At 37.7% G+C, this 17,762-nt stretch overlaps 2 protein-coding genes across 7 annotated transcripts in view; one reads left to right on the top strand and one right to left on the bottom strand.

Annotated features, from left to right (window-relative positions):
- The window catches only part of LOC306646007 (ubiquitin-conjugating enzyme E2 E1), a 333,994-nt gene that overhangs the window by 67,140 nt on the left and 249,092 nt on the right, over positions 1-17,762 (top strand). The window contains exon 6 of one of the 2 annotated variants that reach the window (XM_079114337.1): positions 435-569. In XM_079114337.1, coding sequence (XP_078970463.1) covers positions 435-532 — 98 coding nt within the window. In that variant the 3' untranslated portion in view covers positions 533-569. Of the gene's footprint in view, positions 1-434; positions 1,194-17,762 lie in introns of those variants that run through there. The other variant, XM_079114336.1, reaches the window with a different exon arrangement.
- NKIRAS1 (NFKB inhibitor interacting Ras like 1) lies at positions 2,487-17,754 on the bottom strand. 5 transcript variants are annotated; one of them, XM_079114338.1, is made up of 5 exons: positions 17,552-17,754; positions 11,032-11,100; positions 9,504-9,614; positions 4,355-4,596; positions 2,487-3,002 (listed from the first exon to the last, which is right to left on the bottom strand). In XM_079114338.1, exons 3-5 carry the CDS (start codon positions 9,595-9,597, stop codon positions 2,760-2,762), a joined length of 579 nt encoding a protein of 192 aa, XP_078970464.1. In that variant the 5' UTR covers positions 9,598-9,614; positions 11,032-11,100; positions 17,552-17,754; the 3' UTR covers positions 2,487-2,759. The 5 variants fall into 5 exon arrangements, with proteins under 5 accessions (XP_078970464.1, XP_078970465.1, XP_078970466.1 ...); XM_079114339.1 differs by lacking the exon at positions 11,032-11,100; XM_079114340.1 differs by lacking the exons at positions 11,032-11,100; positions 17,552-17,754 and adding an exon at positions 5,770-5,915 and having other exon boundaries at positions 9,504-9,612.

Genomic DNA, 17,762 nt, shown 5'->3' with positions numbered 1-17,762 from the left:
CTAGGTAAATAACAGTGTAGAGATATAGTGTCACACTGCAGTAGCCATGGGGACTTCACCATATTTATGGTGCCATGGTTAGTGCCACTGAGCTAAAAGATAACATGGACACAGCTGGATGTTTATGCTAGTCTGGAGCCTTGAACATTCCAAATTCTATTCCACTTAGCTTGCTAACACGAAGACCAAAGAAACTTCAATGTGGTGTTACCTGTTGGAAGAGAAGTGGAACAGAAAAAACCAAAGCATTCTGTTTTGGTAACAGTCACCCCCCATACACACACACCCCTTGCTATGCTTTGTAAAGGTTGAAGGAAAAACACCTAGAATGTCACAATTGCGTTTCAAAGATGGATTTGATCACAAGTACTTTGTATATTTCTACCTACGCTCATTTGCTGTAGTTTAAAATGTTCTACATTTTCTTCTTCCAGCCGACCCTTTGGTGGGAAGTATTGCCACTCAGTATATGACCAACAGAGCAGAACATGACAGAATGGCCAGACAGTGGACCAAGAGATACGCTACATAAATTGGGTTTTCACAATTCTTACATTATTTGTCTGTCAAAGAGAGCTGCTTATGATTTTGAAGGGGTGGGGGAGGGTGGGAGCTGGTAAAGAGTAGGGTATTTCTATAACAGATATTATTCAGTCTTATTTCCTAAGATTTTGTTGTAACTTAAGGTATCTTGCTACAGTAGACAAAATTGGTAATAGAAACTTTTAAAACTGTCATTAGTTCTGCAATATTAGCTGAAATGTAGTACAGAAAAGAATGTACATTTAGACATTTGGGTTCAATTGCTTATAGTCTAATTTTAAAACAGCTTAATTTTGTACAGGTTACACATATGGCCATTTATGTAAAAGTCCTAAGACTACATACTTTTTGTTTTTAAAAAAAATTTGGAATTTTTTTCCCCTTCTTGAAAGGGAACATTGCTATTCAACAGTTTGTAGACATTGTCATCTCATATATATAAGACACCATGTAGAAAATCAGTAGTTAATGTATTTTATTTTATATGCAAATCTTTAAAGATTTAAATCAGGACTCTGTGAAAACCTGTAGTGAAATACCTTAAGCTGTTAAGGCGTGGAATAGGAGTCACTCAGTGGATTGGTTATATGTTGTAGACTTCTTACGTCTGCATTTGTTACTGTGCTAATAAACAATATTAAAAACAACCACCTGCCACCGCTTGTTGATTTACTTTGTTTTGCATTTTGTTGCAGATTCTTTGCTTCTAAGACAATAACCTAGCCAATGAATAGGTAACATTTATGTTAGGACTGGTACTTTAACAGGTATAGAGATGTCGTAGAAAAAATTAAATAATCTAACCCATCTACACTTTGGAGATGAACTAACTCCACTGTATCTTTTTTAAAAGCATTTCTAATTTGGAGATGCTGTGGGTTCTGTTGTGGATAAACTGGTATAGCCACCTTAGAGTTTACTCCAGATAAATCACCTAGGGGCACATATGTTCATTTGAGCGTTTAGAAAACACATGGTTAACTCTCCTAACTCTATGGGTATTAATATAGATCTACATTGCATTCAGTAGGAAAAAATATTGCAGGGGTGTAAGTGAAATACACAGGGAAGAAAGCCAGAGGTGAGTAACTGAGAGAAGGCAGGGGAAGAATAAATATCTGAATGATAGCTTTTCAGTCCCCTTCTCAAATACATTTATGTGCAGTAGTTCTTGGCTTGAACTCACTCACTGAGCCACCTATTTAAAAGTATCCCATTTTAAATGATAGTGTATTTGCTGAACAGCTCATTTCATAGTCATTTAACCACTTGATTCACAGCTGAAACCACCAAGTAGCTCATTTCCCATTTCTTACATTAGTTATAATGCTGTCAACTCGCTAAATAAAGCCACATTGTTGAGATTGATAAAATCTCCAGCAAGCCATAGAATAACCCTGTTTAACTTTTAGAACACCAGTAATCCAGTATTTACAGGATATGTTTTATTACACATGACTACACATCCAGCAAACAATTCCTGAAGATACAGTACTACTACAAAAATGGAAGTACTTTTCAAAAGAAGGAATACTCTGTATTTGGTCAGTTGACAGTAACCTGGCTTAAGAAGAAAATAAAGGCCTAAGTGTGATAAACCTACTTACAATGCCACTGCCTACCACCTCATCTTTTTAAAAAAGTGGACCAAAACAAAATCACAGGGCTGGGGAAGTAGCTTAGTGGTAAAGCACTTGTCTAGCATGTTAAGGCCCTGAGTTTGATCCCTAGCACCACCCATACACACACCTAAACCATGACTTCTGTTACCTTATGTTTTGCCCAAATTATTCATTGTTATTGGTCCAAACTGGGTTCATGAAAAAATGTTTTATGATCCTAGACATTAGATTACTAATTTTTAAAAATCAGTCATTTTTGAGCTAAGTTTGTGTGAAATTATATAGAATGAGTATCATAAATTCTGAAATAGGCTGTGGGGGTTTACACATGTGTTCATTTGCACACTATTCAAACTTTATTTTATAGGTGGAACATAGATCACAAAGGTGCTAATTTCAGGAACAAATTGCAAACAATGAGAATATATTTCAATATCAAGCAATACCAATAAATTTAGTCCAGAAACATAGTACATTACATTACTTCCTTAGAGGTTTCCTTAACAACCAAAGATAAACACAAATGGTCTATTTTAAATATTAATCATCTTTCACAGACGCAAGTAATCACTATTCAAAAAAAAAATTGTGAAATTAGTTCTCAGAGCTAGAGTTCCCTTTGTTTTTCCTCCCAGGCAAAGGAAAGCTGGATTTGCTCTGGGGTTGGGAGAGTTTACTGGCTAATAAAGTGAACGGCTCGATCAGAGTTTTCCGATCTGTAACAGTTACCTCCCACAGTCTTACTTTCTCACTTTTTGCCCACTGCTGTGCCACTTCAGCATCCACTTGTCTCTGCTCAGAAAGGTCGATTTTGTTTCCTAATACAACAATTGCTACCTGGATGGAAAAAATGGATTAAATAGATCATACTAATACATTGCTGACCTCAGTTTATAATAAAGAGCACTTCCATTTAACAGTTTTATTAAAGTGATTCTCAGATGTGACCAGAATAACGAGACCATAAGGTATCACCTCACTCATTACTGAATGCATTTTTTGTTAATACCCCTGGCTCCTTGGAGGCTGAAGCAAGAGGACCTCAAATTTCAGGCCAGCCTGAGCAACTTAGCATGACTTTCTCAAAACTGAATGAAAAGGGCTGGGGGAATAGCTCAGTGGTATAGCATGTGCCTGGCACACATGAGGCCCCCAGTTCCATCCCCAGTACTTCAAAAAAAAAAAAAAAGGAAAAACAGGTTTCTACAAGTTGCTAACTAAAAGACAAACTAACAGGTGAATTAACTCAGGTATGAGCGGAAGATAGACTTGGAACTTAATATCTAGGATAAATGTTTAAGATAATGCTTTTAATATGTCTTTCAATTTGGTTATACCTGATATTTGAAGGATTTGGAATAATTGCCCCCAAACAAGACGACAACTAGAGCTGTGAGAGTTCTATGCCCCTAGAATCTAAGTTCCACAAAAAACAATTTTTGTTGTGTTTTTCCATCCTTCAAAAAGTGTCTGCTAAATCTTTGCTGAATTTGGAGCCAAACAAGAACATTTTTCATTAAATGTAAGGCATTCATCCATTTAAACCTGAATCTTTACTATACACCCAACACTGCTTGAAGTGACCGGAACACAGCAGTCACAACAGTGTCAAAGTCCAGTAGAAGGCAGAAGAGATGGTATCCAGATTTTCAGGCAGTGATGAGGCCTCAGTGGGGCAATGGGGAGTTCTGAACTGTAAGACAAGGCCCCTCTGAGAAGCAGCACTGAACTAGTAGTAGACCTCCGAGGACCAGTGTCCATGCAGTACACTTTATATATGAGTCTTTATAAAGTCTAATAAGGCAAAGAGATCTTATTTTTTTCAAATTATTGGATTCAAACAATCCAATAATTATTTATAAGCTTTGTTTCTTTTTAAAAAAATTGTTTGGTAAGGCTGAAACAACGCTTTTAGCTAAGGAAATGATAAAAAGTTGGAGAAAACACTGGCCCCAGCCAACATAAAATGAACGATGTAGTGCTTGAGATGTGGAGTCATTAAAAGCCAACTAATCTATGGCAAAACAAGCAAGAAGCAGAAAATAAAATGCTAGTACTGAATGAACTTAGTCCTGCCTTTCTTGGACTAAGAAAAATATGATGGTTACAGACACTGAGAATATGATGTAATGGTTTTTAAATCGTAAATAACCCAAAAACTCATAATTTAAATGGTAATTTATACTCACCTCTTTCTTGTCTTTGAACTTATCAATTTCTTTCTTCAAAAGCTCCACTCTTTGAAAGGATTCAAGGTTATTCACACTGTACACCAGAACAAAGCCGTCAGCAAATGAAAAATAATGCTTTGGCAGCTCCACACCTTCCTGTAGGCCTCTGGTGTCATATAGATGTAACTGTTCCTTTACTCCCCGATCCGTCTCCACAGAAGCCATATACACGTCTTCCATTGTTTCACAATCTTCCATTCCTGGGATTAAAAAGAAATTGCTCTTTTTAGATAAACCAGTGTCAGCTGTTCAGTATTCAGGTTTCTTATTTTTGATATATAATAATCACATTTCTACTTTATTAAATCTTGAAAAAGTAAAGTAGCTAGCTGTTCATAGTAATTGAACAAAATGACTTTTGAAAATATTTCTTTTGGCTGGAAATAGTGGTGCATGTCTGTGATTCCAGCAGCTTGGGAGGCTAAGGCAGAAGGATCACAAGTTTGAGGCCAGCTTCAACAATTTTAGCAAAGCCCTAAGCAACTTAGACCCTGTCTCAAAATAAGTAAATGCTGGGGATGTAGCTTAGTGGTAAAGCATCCCTGGGTTAAATCCCCACCACCAAATACATATATGCATACACACATACACACACACACACACAAGATCCTGTAAACAATGATAATATGAAATTGGCAATGAGATTTACTAGTACATATTTTTACAAATATCTATTGTAAAAATAAAAGCACTTAGTACCTAAATTGGAAAGTTAAAGGCTGATTTAGAAAGCAGCTTCAACTACCTAATGGCACTTTTTCTTCTCCATCAGAGTCAAGGAGAGGATCTGGGTGGAAATCTGCTGTTTTCTAAAGAACTCCAAGGTCTCTTTTCTATAGAACTCAAAACTCCACATGTCCAGTCTGCCCCATTATTGGACTTTTAATTCCCAAGTACCTATGGGGGACTTTTATGTAAATGTACCCTCAAGCACTTCGACTAATCAGTTGTGTCATCCCTCCACACCTGTTCCACCTCCTTGCTTTCTTCCCTTGATCACTGTTCACCAGGACGTCATCAGTTCTTTGTGAGCAAAGAGAGAGAGTTACCACAAACTAGCCACTCTGCTGCCAAAAACTGCTTGATTCCTGCCTCCTATTTCAAGTGGATTGCCATCTTCACCTGAACTACTTCGATAGATGAGTGAACACCTGGTAAATACTCAGACCCTTTGAAGATGTTGCTGAAATGTCAGCTAAGTGAAACTTCTCTTAAGTATCCCCTTCTCTTTCTGCTACTACTGGGCCTTGAACAGGTAATACCATTTTATACTTCAGTCTTTCCATATCCATCCCCTCCAAGTGGACTGTGAACACCATGAGAATCTAGACTGGTTTATCTATCTTTATGGCTCCGAGAATGAACAAACTTACATACATAGAAGATCCTTAATGCAGGTTTGTGAATGAATGGCCTCATAACTGATGACCCAACTTCAGTTCTCTTCTTGTCTATGATCTTTTAAAAATGCATTTTACCACTTTGTTCCATTTTTGCAGGCTTTGTCTCTTCAATGAGCCTATAAGTTGCATAAGTGAAAGGAACCATTCTGTATGCTGTAAACAGTTAATAATCCTTTGTTGATAAAGGAATTGGGAGAAAATCAACACTTAGAATTTTTATGATTAATGCAGACAATACAAAATAGGGATGATTATGGCTCCAATAACCACCTTTATATTTAAATTTCATATTTAAATATGATCTACATCCAGAGGAGAACTCATGTGGATTAACACATACCAACAGTAACTATTAAAAATCTGGTTATAGTTTTCCTAAACAACCTAAATACTGTAGAATGACTTATTCCAGATGCTTTATGTGAAATGTTCATAAGTAGGAAATAAAATCTCCATGTTAGGTTAAAGGAATAATCATCTAATGATTAGATCATGAGACTAAGAATTTACTTTCATCAGGAATATGGTTGGTGTTTAGTAAGGGAAGATTCTAAGTTTGATAATGTGAACATGTGTGTCATCCTGTCATAAATTAAGCCTTATGGAAATTAGGGGTTATTAAGACACAAAGTTATTGGGCTTTGATTACAAAGAAATTTAAAAGCAAAAGCTTTCATCATGTCATGCTTTATCCACCAAAAGGAGTTTGCCTGTCCCATTGACACCACCCCGTCATTCAGCTTAAACCCCATATTCTGCTACTCTGCAGATCAACTGAAGTTTTGACTCTGCCATTATCTCTCTAGATCTCCTCACTGCTTCATGCTGCTGAGCAACTACCCCTATCCCACCAACACAAGACTAAGGGTGCAGTCTCTGCAGAGGATGCGTACAGACTGTGGGACAGGAGAGGAGTGAACACAAGAAGCAATCAAGTGACATGCCTGCACACACAGGACAACATACTAAATGTTGAACTCCCTCCACCCCACCACCCCTGGCTCTCTTCCCTTTCTTTGCTCCCAAAACTTAAACAGCCAAGCCTGCTGCAGAAGAATCTGGCCAGTGGAAAAGGAAAAGTCTTAAGTGTACTGACATCTAGGGTTCTCCAACAAATGCTCAGTCAGATCAGCTTAGTGAGACTCAAAGTCACAAACCCTGTCCATTTGCTTAGAGCTCCCAATTAGTTTTGTAGGTCCCCATTCTTTATTATGACCAGATAACCAAGGTTTACCAGACCCCTGAGGAAAAAAAGACTCAAAGTCAGAAAAGAACATCTTAGAGGAAATGGATTATGCAAAGAAAACAAAAAAAACCCAAAAAAACTACTTAATATTACAACAAGGAAAGTAGATAGCGCATCCATGAAATAAGAACGGTATACTAAGAAAAATTGAATGAGAGGACTGGAAAATGAGGAAATCTCCCAAAAATGCCACAAAAATATCAAGAAAACCAGAGGATCAGTCTAGAAGGTCCAACATCCATTAAGTGTTCCACAAAGACAACAGAAGAGGGAAAGCATCAACAAAATAATTCAGAACTGAAGAATACATACATCCATATTGAGGGAAGCCACAAGGGCCTAGTACAATGGATGAAAATAGACCAATTTTATGACACATCACTGTAAAATTTCAGAACAGTGGTGCCTTGATCCATTTGTACCATAATAACTAGATACCACAGACTAGGTAATTTATGAACAACAGAAATGTATTTCTTACAGTTCTGGAGTTCAAGATCAACTGGTGCCAGATCTGCTGGTGCCTAGGAAGGGCCCAGTCTCCTCTTCCAAAATGGTTCCTCGTTGCTGCATCCTACAGAAGGGTTTGCACTATGTGCTTACATGGCAGAAGAGGCAGAAGGCCAAGAGGGCACTTCCTTCATGCTCAAGTCCTTTTATAAAGTTGCTAAATCTCACACGGGAGCAGAGCTTTCAAGGTTCAATTGCCTCTTCAAGGCCACTCCTCCTAATACTGTTGGAGGGGGAGTAAGATTCAACATCAATTTTGGAGGGAGACCATCGTTCAAACCACAGCAAATGGGAACAAAGAAAAGCTTCAGAAGCTTCTACATACTAAGCATCACGAATCCTAACAGCTCCCAGATTCTCAAAAGCAGCATAAGATAACAGAATCTGATAAAGCTGAAGATGCATACCCCCTGTGAACCAGTAATTTCAATCCTAGATACATACCTCAGAATCTCTCACATAATTGCCAGGACACATGTATGTATAATACTGTTCATAGTAGCACTGTTTTTAATAACCTGAAACTGGAAACAACCCTAATGTTCATCAAGATATAAGATATAAATAAGCCAGGCACAGTGGCACACGCCTACAATTCCAGCAGCTGGGAGGTTGAGGGAAGAGGATCTGGAGTTCAAAGCCAGCCTCAGCAACTTGGTGAGGCCCTAAACAACCTGGTGAGACACTGTCTGCAGATAAAAATATTAAAAGGTCTGGGGATGTGGTTCAGTGGGTAAGTGCCCCTGGGTTCAATCCCCAGTACCCAAAAAGGACATAAATAAATGTAGGTATTTTTGTACAACAGAATACTAAACAATGTTGAAAAATAACAAACCATAGCTACTGCAATAAAATAAATGAATCTTACAAATATAAGGATGAGTGAAAGAAGAGACACAGAAGAATTGATACAGTGTAATTCTATTCATCTAAAGTCAGTAACAGACAAAAATAAACTATAGCATTTAGCTATAACATACATAGGTGGCAAAACCAAAAAGACAGAAAATGATTAACCAAAAGCCTGGGGCAGGACAGAGTTGTGATTGGAAAGAACGACCCGGGGAGCCACTGGAATGACCTCAACATTCTTTTTGACTTACATGGAGATTACTCAAACATTTGGCATATAATTATGCATTTACAAAGTGATTCATTTTTAGTAAGAAAAGGAGAAAAGATGACGCTGGGGCAGTACAGCTTTGAAAATTCTGAAGGTTTCACCCTAGAGTTCCATACCCATCGAAATTATGATTCAAATGTGAGAGTAAAATATAGACATTTTCAAGCATGCAAAGCCTCAAAAACTATCAAGTACATTTTGTCAAAATGTCAAAATGGCTAATAAAAGATAGAAATGTGCTCCAGGCTACTTGCCAGAAATAAATACTTTGATGATCCATATTTACTTATCTCTTACATAAACCTCTTTTCGTTCTAACCTGTAATGTCTGTCTTCCTTACCATGACCTCCTTAAAACCAAAAATGGTAACACTCTCCACCTCTGTAACTCCACGAGGTATCATCATCACAGCCTGCATCACACTGCAAATATTCAATAATTATTTGACTCACTGAATGAATAATCCAATTCACAAAATTAAGTCAGTGCAGCAAACAGCTATATCTTCCATTTTAAAACCTGATAGAACAGTATTGGAAAGTCATATTTCCAACATGGATCATTCCAGTGTATTCTTCCTCTAGATCATGTTTTTTTTATAAAGACATCCACAAAAGAAAATACATTCACATCCATCAGTCATTTCTTTTCTTACCTGTTACAACAATCACTGCTGAATTTCAATACAATCAATATTTTTTCCTCTCCTCTATTTGCTCTCCTCTTACAACTCACTTTTGTGTACCATCGCTCATCTTTAGTTTAACAAAAGTCCTCTACCAGTTTCCAGAATCTAGAGAAAAACTAGAGAAAAATGATCTTACCAATAGTATGATTCCCATAAAGGAGCTGCTCCAAAATTGCAGTTTTCCCCACAGATAACAATCCACAAACTACGACCTTGCATCCCTTTCCCATCTTCTCTCAGGGTATCACTGTGAAGAGAATGAAAGGTCTTAAAAATCATATACTGTTGAAGATCTGGGTACCATGGCGCGCACGCCTGTAATCCCAGTGACTTGGGAGGCAGAGGCCCTAACCAACTCAGCAAGACCCTGTCTCAAAATAAACAATAAAAAGGGCTGGGGAGGATGTGGCTCAGTGGTTAAGCACCCCTAGGTCCAATCCCTGGTACCAAAAAAAAAAAAAAAAAAAGTATACTGTTGAAATCAGTATATTTTTAAGGTTGATATTTAATTAGTACCATATATATAGGGGAAATTTCAAATACAAGAAAGGACAGACAGAATAAGGTATATCCTTCCAAACCCTGTTCCCTTAGTCTCCTATTTGCTTTTAGGGCAATCAGTTTTACACGTTTCTAAAGTCTCTTCCCAGAGATGATCTAGAAATACTGTAAGAATAGATGGATAAACTTCATGCGGTGGTAGATGCCTGTAATCCCTGTGATTTGGGAAGCGAGGCAGGAGGATTGCAAGTTTGAGGCCACCCTCAGCAACTCAGTGATGAGACCTTGTCTCAAAATAATAATAATAATAATGAAGAATGGAGATATAGGTTAGTGGTAAAGGTCCCCTGGGTTCAATCCTCAATACTATGCACATGATCATTTTCAAAAAGAATAAATTAATTCCATACAAAAATATTTCAATACCAAGTAGGTCTATAGAAACCCAACAGAATATAAAATTAATCCTTGAAAGGGACTGCCTATACTAGAAACAAAATTGACCAAGGGCTGAGGTTGTAGCTCAGTGGTAGAGCGCTTGCCTAGCATGTGTAAGGCAGGGGTTGATCCTTAGCACCATGTAAAAAAATACACAATGTTATATAAAATTGATCAAATTATATTGTTACATTGTGCACATATACAAATACTTACAAAGGAACAATGAATTCTCATATTATGTATAATTATACTGCACCAATAAAAAACCTCTTTACTCATCAATATTTACCTGGAAAAATAAACATTTAAGTAAAAATTTAATAAAGCATGAAGATAAAATGAATGGACTTAAACATTAAGACTATTAATATTACTATTGGTCTTTTCTTAAGAGTGTGAAAAATTGGATTTTGGTAGCTATGTGGGCTCTCATAATCATACTTCTCTTTGAGGAATAGACCATGATAGAAAAATTGCCCAGGCATTTTAAACTAGAAAAAGAAAAATTCATCTCAGTTAGCTTCCCAACTTATCTGCAAGGAAGAGGAAGGTCAAATTCTCTCGGCTTTGTTTGCCAGAAGGCAAGGGACTAGAAGCCAAGGCATAAATGAAAAATGGCTTATTAAATACAACAATCTGATTAAATTTTTTTAATTTCCTCATTCCTTTTTGCCATCTCCCAACAACTCCCCCCCCCCCCCCCCCACCAGTTCTCTACTTACCTACAGATGAACAGGTAAAACCCCTGGCTAAAAGGGATGCTACAACTTCCTCCAGTCAGTCGGAAACAACTGTAACAAAAGGGACTGTGGGCATCCTCCTGTGCTCATGTGCTCATGGACTATGAACTAAAACCCCACGCAGAACACATCTTAATGGAGGCAGAACAGTAACTACCTTTGTACATGTGTGTGCCCCACAGCACCTTTTTTTTTTCCAACTCTGACAGCATTAAGTAACAAATGAACTTTCCTTAAGTTATCTCTACTCGCCCACAGTAATATTTTAGAACCCAAATTACCCACACGTCACCACTCTTTCAGCACAGTAATAACATGGCACTCATCTCCAGAGCAGTATATTGTATTTTATCAGAGAAAAATTATCATCCCTTCTGTGATGTAACCATTATTTATTGGGTGACAAACTCAGGAAATAGTTCTTCTAGAACGTCAAAGAATATTTATTACTTGCTTCCAAGAGGCTATCTTTTCTTTGTATTTTCAACATAACTACAGTAGAAAAATCCTGTCTTTAAAAGGGCAGAACTTTATATACCATCGATCATCTACAATACGGTATCTCTTAGGCCTGCAACTATGGCCTATTTTAAAGAGTTTTCGACACATACCTCTGAATTTATAATTAATTTAATGTCACTTTATTTATAGGATTCTACTCTTTCTGCATATTGTGATACCACTGAGCCTTTCTTTTAAACAGCTTTATAATAATAGCTAAAATTTAAAGGAAGCTGCCACCTAGACTTGTGAGAAGAATTTGAAAAAGAAATGAATTTAAAACGAAGATTAAAAAGGGGGGGGGCAGTATAATGCAATTCTATAAGAAAAGGTTGCTGCTGGAATCTAAATTCTGGATTTTTTATTGTTAATTCCTTTCCTCTGAAAATGTCAGAACCAGTAGAATTTCTAAATACCAATCCCTACCTTACCTCCCCTTCATGTTTAATTTTTTTGGAAAAAAAAATGCCCCTTTACCACATTATACTAATCCAAAATACTCAAGTGCCTTAAAAAAGACTGGTGCATACAGTAGCCAGGAGAGGTAGGCAGTTAGCTATAAGTAAAGAATACCCAAAGATTAATAGGAACAAGTCATCTGTAAAAGTGGGATAAATATAAGCGATTAGGGACTATAGCCAACTGAAAAATGTTGAAGACAACAGAATTCTGAGAAATTCAGAAATCAAATACTGTATTCCAAAGAATCTTGGAACGTGGTCTTAAAATGTTTTAAAAGTAGTAGACCACGCTGGGCATAGTAGCATACTCCTATAATCCCAGTGTCTTTGGAGGCTGAGGTAGGAAGATTTCAAGTTCAAGGCCAGCCTCAGCAAGTTAGCAAGACATCTGTCTCAAAATAAAAAATAAAAGTGAAAAAGGGTTGGGGACTTAGCTCAGTGGTAAAGCACCTCTGGGTTCACTCCCCAGTACAAAAAAGAATAGGACACCACAAATGTACTGATACTAAGATTAGCAAATAAAACTTGTTAAAAATGTGGGGTTTTTTTAATTTTTAACTTTATCATATTTATTAATAATCTAAAAATTCAGTAAATTTTTTTTTCTCATTGCCCTGCTTATCTCTTTATTTGGAAGTTTCATGCATCTGACACTAAGATGAACAAAACATGTTTTAACTCAACCTTAAAGTGTTGTTTTCTTTTCTTTTTTTTTAATTAAAAATCATAAATTTACACAGGGCAATATTGTTTGATTCATTTTGTTATTTTTTCCCTTCCCCCCCACTCCTCCCACCCCTCTTTTCCCTCTATACAGTCCTTCCTTCCTCCATTCTTACCACCCTCCTTATCCCTAACCCTAAACCCTAACCCCTCTTACCCCCCATTATATGTCCTCATCCGCTTATCAGCAAGATCATTCATCCTTTAGTTTTTTGAGATTGACTTATCTCCCTTAGCATGATATTCTCCAATTTCATCCATTTGCCTGCAAATGCCATAATTTTATCATTCTTCATGGCGGAGTAATATTCCATTGTGTATATATATGCTGCAGTTTCTTTATCCATTCATCAACTGAAGGGCATCTAGGTTGGTTCCATATTTGGCTATAGTGAAAAAAATATGGAATGCTTCACGAATTTGCGTGTCATCCTTGCACAGGGGCCATGCTAATCTTCTCTGTATCGTTCCAATTTTAGTATATCTGCTGCCGAAGCGAGCACTTTTTTTTTTTTAATATATATTTTATTTATGCATTTAAATATAATAAAGTTCTCTTTGCTACTACTAGAGAAGACTTCATCAAGGGCAAACAGGAAAAGCAACTGAATAGAGGTGGCTCAAAACACCAGCAATGACACAGGTGTGATGGTATACATCTATGGTGCCAGCTACATGGGAAACTGAGGCAAGAGGATGGATCACTTGAGCCCCTGAGCTCAAGACCAGCCTGGCAACAAAGCAAGACTCCATTTCAAATAAACAAAAATAAACAAGATTTAAGATTTTTTTTTTAAGGAAGGAAAGACAAAGAAAGTAATAAAACCAAAGAGATCTCCTTAAATATTTCATACTATCAAAAGGAAAGCAGATGAAAAAAAATGTGATTAATCAAAACATAGTTGAAATATCCTAGGTCCCTAGTTGCCTTCCAAATGGGGGGGGGGGGGAACACACTATCAAAAGCAGATGATGGAGCTCAGTGGTAGAGCACTTGCCTAGCACGTGCGAGGCACTGGGTTTGATCCTAAGCACCACATTAAAAAAAATAAAATAAAGGCATGCTGTCCATCTACAACCACACACACATACACACACACACACAAAAGCAGATGATTAGTGATCTACTACCATTAATTAAGATGTATGAATCTTATACACCACGTATTTTTAAGGTGTTATGGTATAAAATATAACAGAAAATTTTTGAAAATCTATTTTTCAAAGTGTCTCAAGGGCCAGAAGAAGCAGACACCACCACTAAACTATAGTATGGGAAATTTCCCCAGAAAAAAAATTTTCCCAGGAAAAAAACCTTAAATTTTAAGTGGGTGTGGGTATGTGAGGGGTTTCTAATTCAAAATTTGTGAATTTCTCTATATGGAAATAAAGATGATTTTCTAAATATACAAAAAAGTATGAATTATTAAAAGTTTAATGTAACATTCTGAATAATATTAGAACACACAAATATACTTTATTCTCTATATATTATCACTGTAACAAGGACTCACATTAAATATACATGTTTCTCATGCTTATAGATACCCAGATTTACAAATAAAAACTAAAAGCTTAGTTCTATCTATATGCATTACATTTCACATTAATTGTAACATAAGTAGAATTAAGTATATTTCATAAACAGTATATGTACATCATTTCCTCCCAAATACAAAAAATTCATCTGTAGTACCCTGAACAGGTAATGAATCACATGGATAGATCCTGAGAGTGGCCAAGCGTCTTAACTTAAATGTAGTTTTAAGAGTTTGGAGGTTCCAGAGTAAATGGATGACGATCAGGTTCCTTCAGTGCTGTGATGCTATAATAGGGGAAACTGCTAATCCAGAATATGTACTAAAGTTAATACAAAAAAAAAAAAAAAAAAAAAAAAAAAAAAAAAAAAAATTTTAACTTCGTATTACAGTCCTTATCCTAAAAACTGCTGGATATAAAATTCAATCTGTGATATTAAACTTCATCTGACAGATACGACTAAGAGTACATGCTGTAACAGGCAAAATCCAATGCCACCTTGATTGCATATTGCTCTCCAGACAAATCAATAATGTTTCTCGAGAATGAACACATGACTTGATCCATTCCCATGGAAAACACTGAGCTTTGCCAATGTCTTCTCTTTGAAGAGCCATCAGAAACAGCTCCCACAAATTGCCAGTGTTTGTTCTTCTGCATGGGGGATCATCTATTTTATAACTATAACACAACATTTCTATGCAACTAGAAAAATACTGAAGCACATTATAGTTAAGATGTTATAAATCTTTAAAAAAGCATAAAAGGGTTAAAACTTCTACACTGTGTATTTCCTTACTTAAACATTATGTATGGCATGCAATACATAAACATTCAAAGGGTTTTTTTAAAAATGTTTTTTAGTTGTAGGTAGACATAATACCTTTATTTTTATGTGGTGCTAAGGATTGAACCCAGGGCCTCATGCATGTTAGGCGAGCATGCTACCACTGAGCTACCACCCCAGTCCCTCAAAGGGTTTTATAAATAATATTTCACTTAATAAAATATAATAACAGATTTCAGCTTACCATCCTCAACTCATTTAACAAATATTACTAAGGGTCTTCCATAATGCCAAACATTAGGGACAAACTAAAGTGCAAAACCAGAAAAGATCCCTGTGGTTAGGAATCTTGAAATCAATTGGAAATACAAACCCTATTAAACTGATAATTGAGGAATTACAAATTGAGGAACAAAATTGCAAAATCAATTGATACATTTGCAGTGATTATTCATATTGCCTGAATCATCTTTTCAAATGATTCATCCAACCTGGGAGTCAACCATTCTCAACTAACTTCTATCATACCCCACATCTGGTTCCTCAGTAAATTCTGTTACCTATTATTTAGAAATATAGCCAGGGTTGTATTGATGACCACCTCCATTACTACCAAAATGGCACCATCTTTTCTCACTTGGGACTCCTAAAAAGATGCCCCTAATCTTATCCCCCAAACTATAAGTACTTTACCTAATAAAATGAATTTTGCAGGTATGATTGAATTAAAAACCTTGAGACATTATAACAGGAGTGTCACAGATGGGAGGAGGAGTGATTGAAAGGTACAGGAAGCAGTCATGTGCCAAGTAAAGAAGGCAGCCTTCTGCAAGCTGTATTCTCCAGATGCTGTGCCTCCAGAAAGAACACAGCCGTACAGATCCCTGATGTTAACCTATCAAATTTCGGACTACAAAATAACTACACAATGATAAATCTGTATTGTTAAGTCCGGAAATTTGCTGTAACCGATTGCGGTAACAATGGGAAATAACAACTTCCTAACTAGTCTGCTTCCATCTTCTCTTTCCTTTTAGCCTCAAAACAGCAATCCTAGTTATTCGTTTAAAATGTAAACCACTGTGCTCAATGTTCCAGTAGTTTCCAATCTACAGTTATTTGGAATCTAAGGTTCATATAAAAACCACCTGACTTCATGTCCTTCTTTAGGGCTGATTCCAGCCACACTGCTTCCTTGCTATTCCTCTATTAGTCCTGGAATGCTTCATTTCAGCCTTGTCACTTTTCCCTCTGCCTCCATCAGCCCCCACCCCCCAGCTCCTTATCTTGAGGGTGGTGGTACTGCTGCTGTGGATTGATCCCATCTCATCTTACATGCTAAGCACACACTCGACCACCTGGGTTATATCCCCAGACTCGAAGTCTATTCTTAAATGTTCATCTTCTCAAGAAAACCTATCCAGAACATTCCATCCGAAATTGCAACTCCCACCAGGTATGCTCAAAGGATAAACATTGAGCATTTAGCTGGTGAGACAGCACCACCCTCTAAGCTCCGGGGAGTCCCTGGCACAATTAGCCTAAAACTGGAGCCTACTATACAGGCTGACCTTTCTCCATGATAATCAGGGCTCAGCCGCACAAGGTGGGAGGTGCTGACAGAACAGTCTAGGTCTCGCGCTGTTGATGCAGCAACCTTCACCCCAGTACTACCTACCCGTCCACTTTCCTTGATGCTTTTCCTTAGCATTTACAAAACATCAAACATAGTGCACAGCTTACTTATATTTATTTGTTTTCAAGAAGTCTAGAATTTCTGCGCTGTTCACTGCTGTATATTCAACAATTATCTGTTGAATGAATTAATGTATCAGGTGAGCGCTCTTACAATGGTAAAGCTATGATTTTTTTTTTTAAAGGAAAGACGTGAAGCAAAAGAAATAACCCCAAACCACTATTTACAAGGTAAACATGATTCTCTTGCCACACATAAAAATAGAAGTTGGAAAGAATTTAAAACTACACGACTTTATCAAAAAAGAAAATATTCTGGAGACGCAAAAAAGCCAGCAAATTATTTCCCAATAAAGAACGCAACACAACATGCCAGCATCTTCTCGGCATTTCTTCCTAAAACACTCGCACATGCCAAACAGGTCTTGGCAAATAAATATTTTTCTTTTCTAAAAAACTGTGGTTCTGACATTAGCAAGTCTGGGATCTAATTCATATACAGGAAAAGCACGGAAATGAAGAGGGTCAAGTCGCTAGCACCCATTGCCTCCGCACCCCTTTTGGGGGCAAAATCCCTCGGAGAGGGCCTGCAGGGGCTTCCAGTGGAATTGAGGGGAAGGGACGCAGCGGCGGCCCAACCAGCGAAGCCCCAGCTCCAGGAAAGCCTTCTTTAGAATGGGGAAGAATCCGAGCCCAGATTTCTGCACCAGTCCAGGGGAGGGGGGCGGGGAGCCTGCACCATTCGGGGGGGATCCGCAGCGACTCAAGAGAAGAGCCCGCGGCGCGCGAAACAAACCTGTCCTCCAGCAGACCCTGACGGCAGCAGCGGGAAGGCTGCGAGGCTCCACGGCGATCCGCAGCCACCAGTTCTGGAGCGCCGCCTCTAACTAGCCTCCTGGGGGCAGGCTAATGGAGACTGACGCTCGCTTTACCGCCAATTCCTTTGCCCTCCTGCAGACCCTGCTCAGGCTGGAATCCCTCGGAGCAGGGGGCGGGACAACAGGAGG

This window comes from Sciurus vulgaris, assembly GCF_902686455.1.
Source record: "Sciurus vulgaris genome assembly, chromosome: 16".
NCBI classification, from domain to species: Eukaryota; Metazoa; Chordata; class Mammalia; order Rodentia; family Sciuridae; genus Sciurus; species Sciurus vulgaris.
The sequence above is the reverse complement of the archived record's forward strand: the minus strand, read 5'-3'. Positions and strand labels throughout refer to the sequence as shown.

Bases quoted from the DNA above. Each gene is read 5' to 3' on its own strand.
- NKIRAS1 (XM_079114338.1), bottom strand. From the start codon at position 9,597: ATGGGAAAGGGATGCAAGGTCGTAGTTTGTGGATTGTTATCTGTGGGG. The intron at 4,597-9,503 runs GTAAGATCATTT...TTTTAATCCCAG, and splicing joins TTATGGGAATCATACTATTG to GAATGGAAGATTGTGAAACA. The intron at 3,003-4,354 runs GTGAGTATAAAT...TTTTCCATCCAG, and splicing joins AGTTCAAAGACAAGAAAGAG to GTAGCAATTGTTGTATTAGG.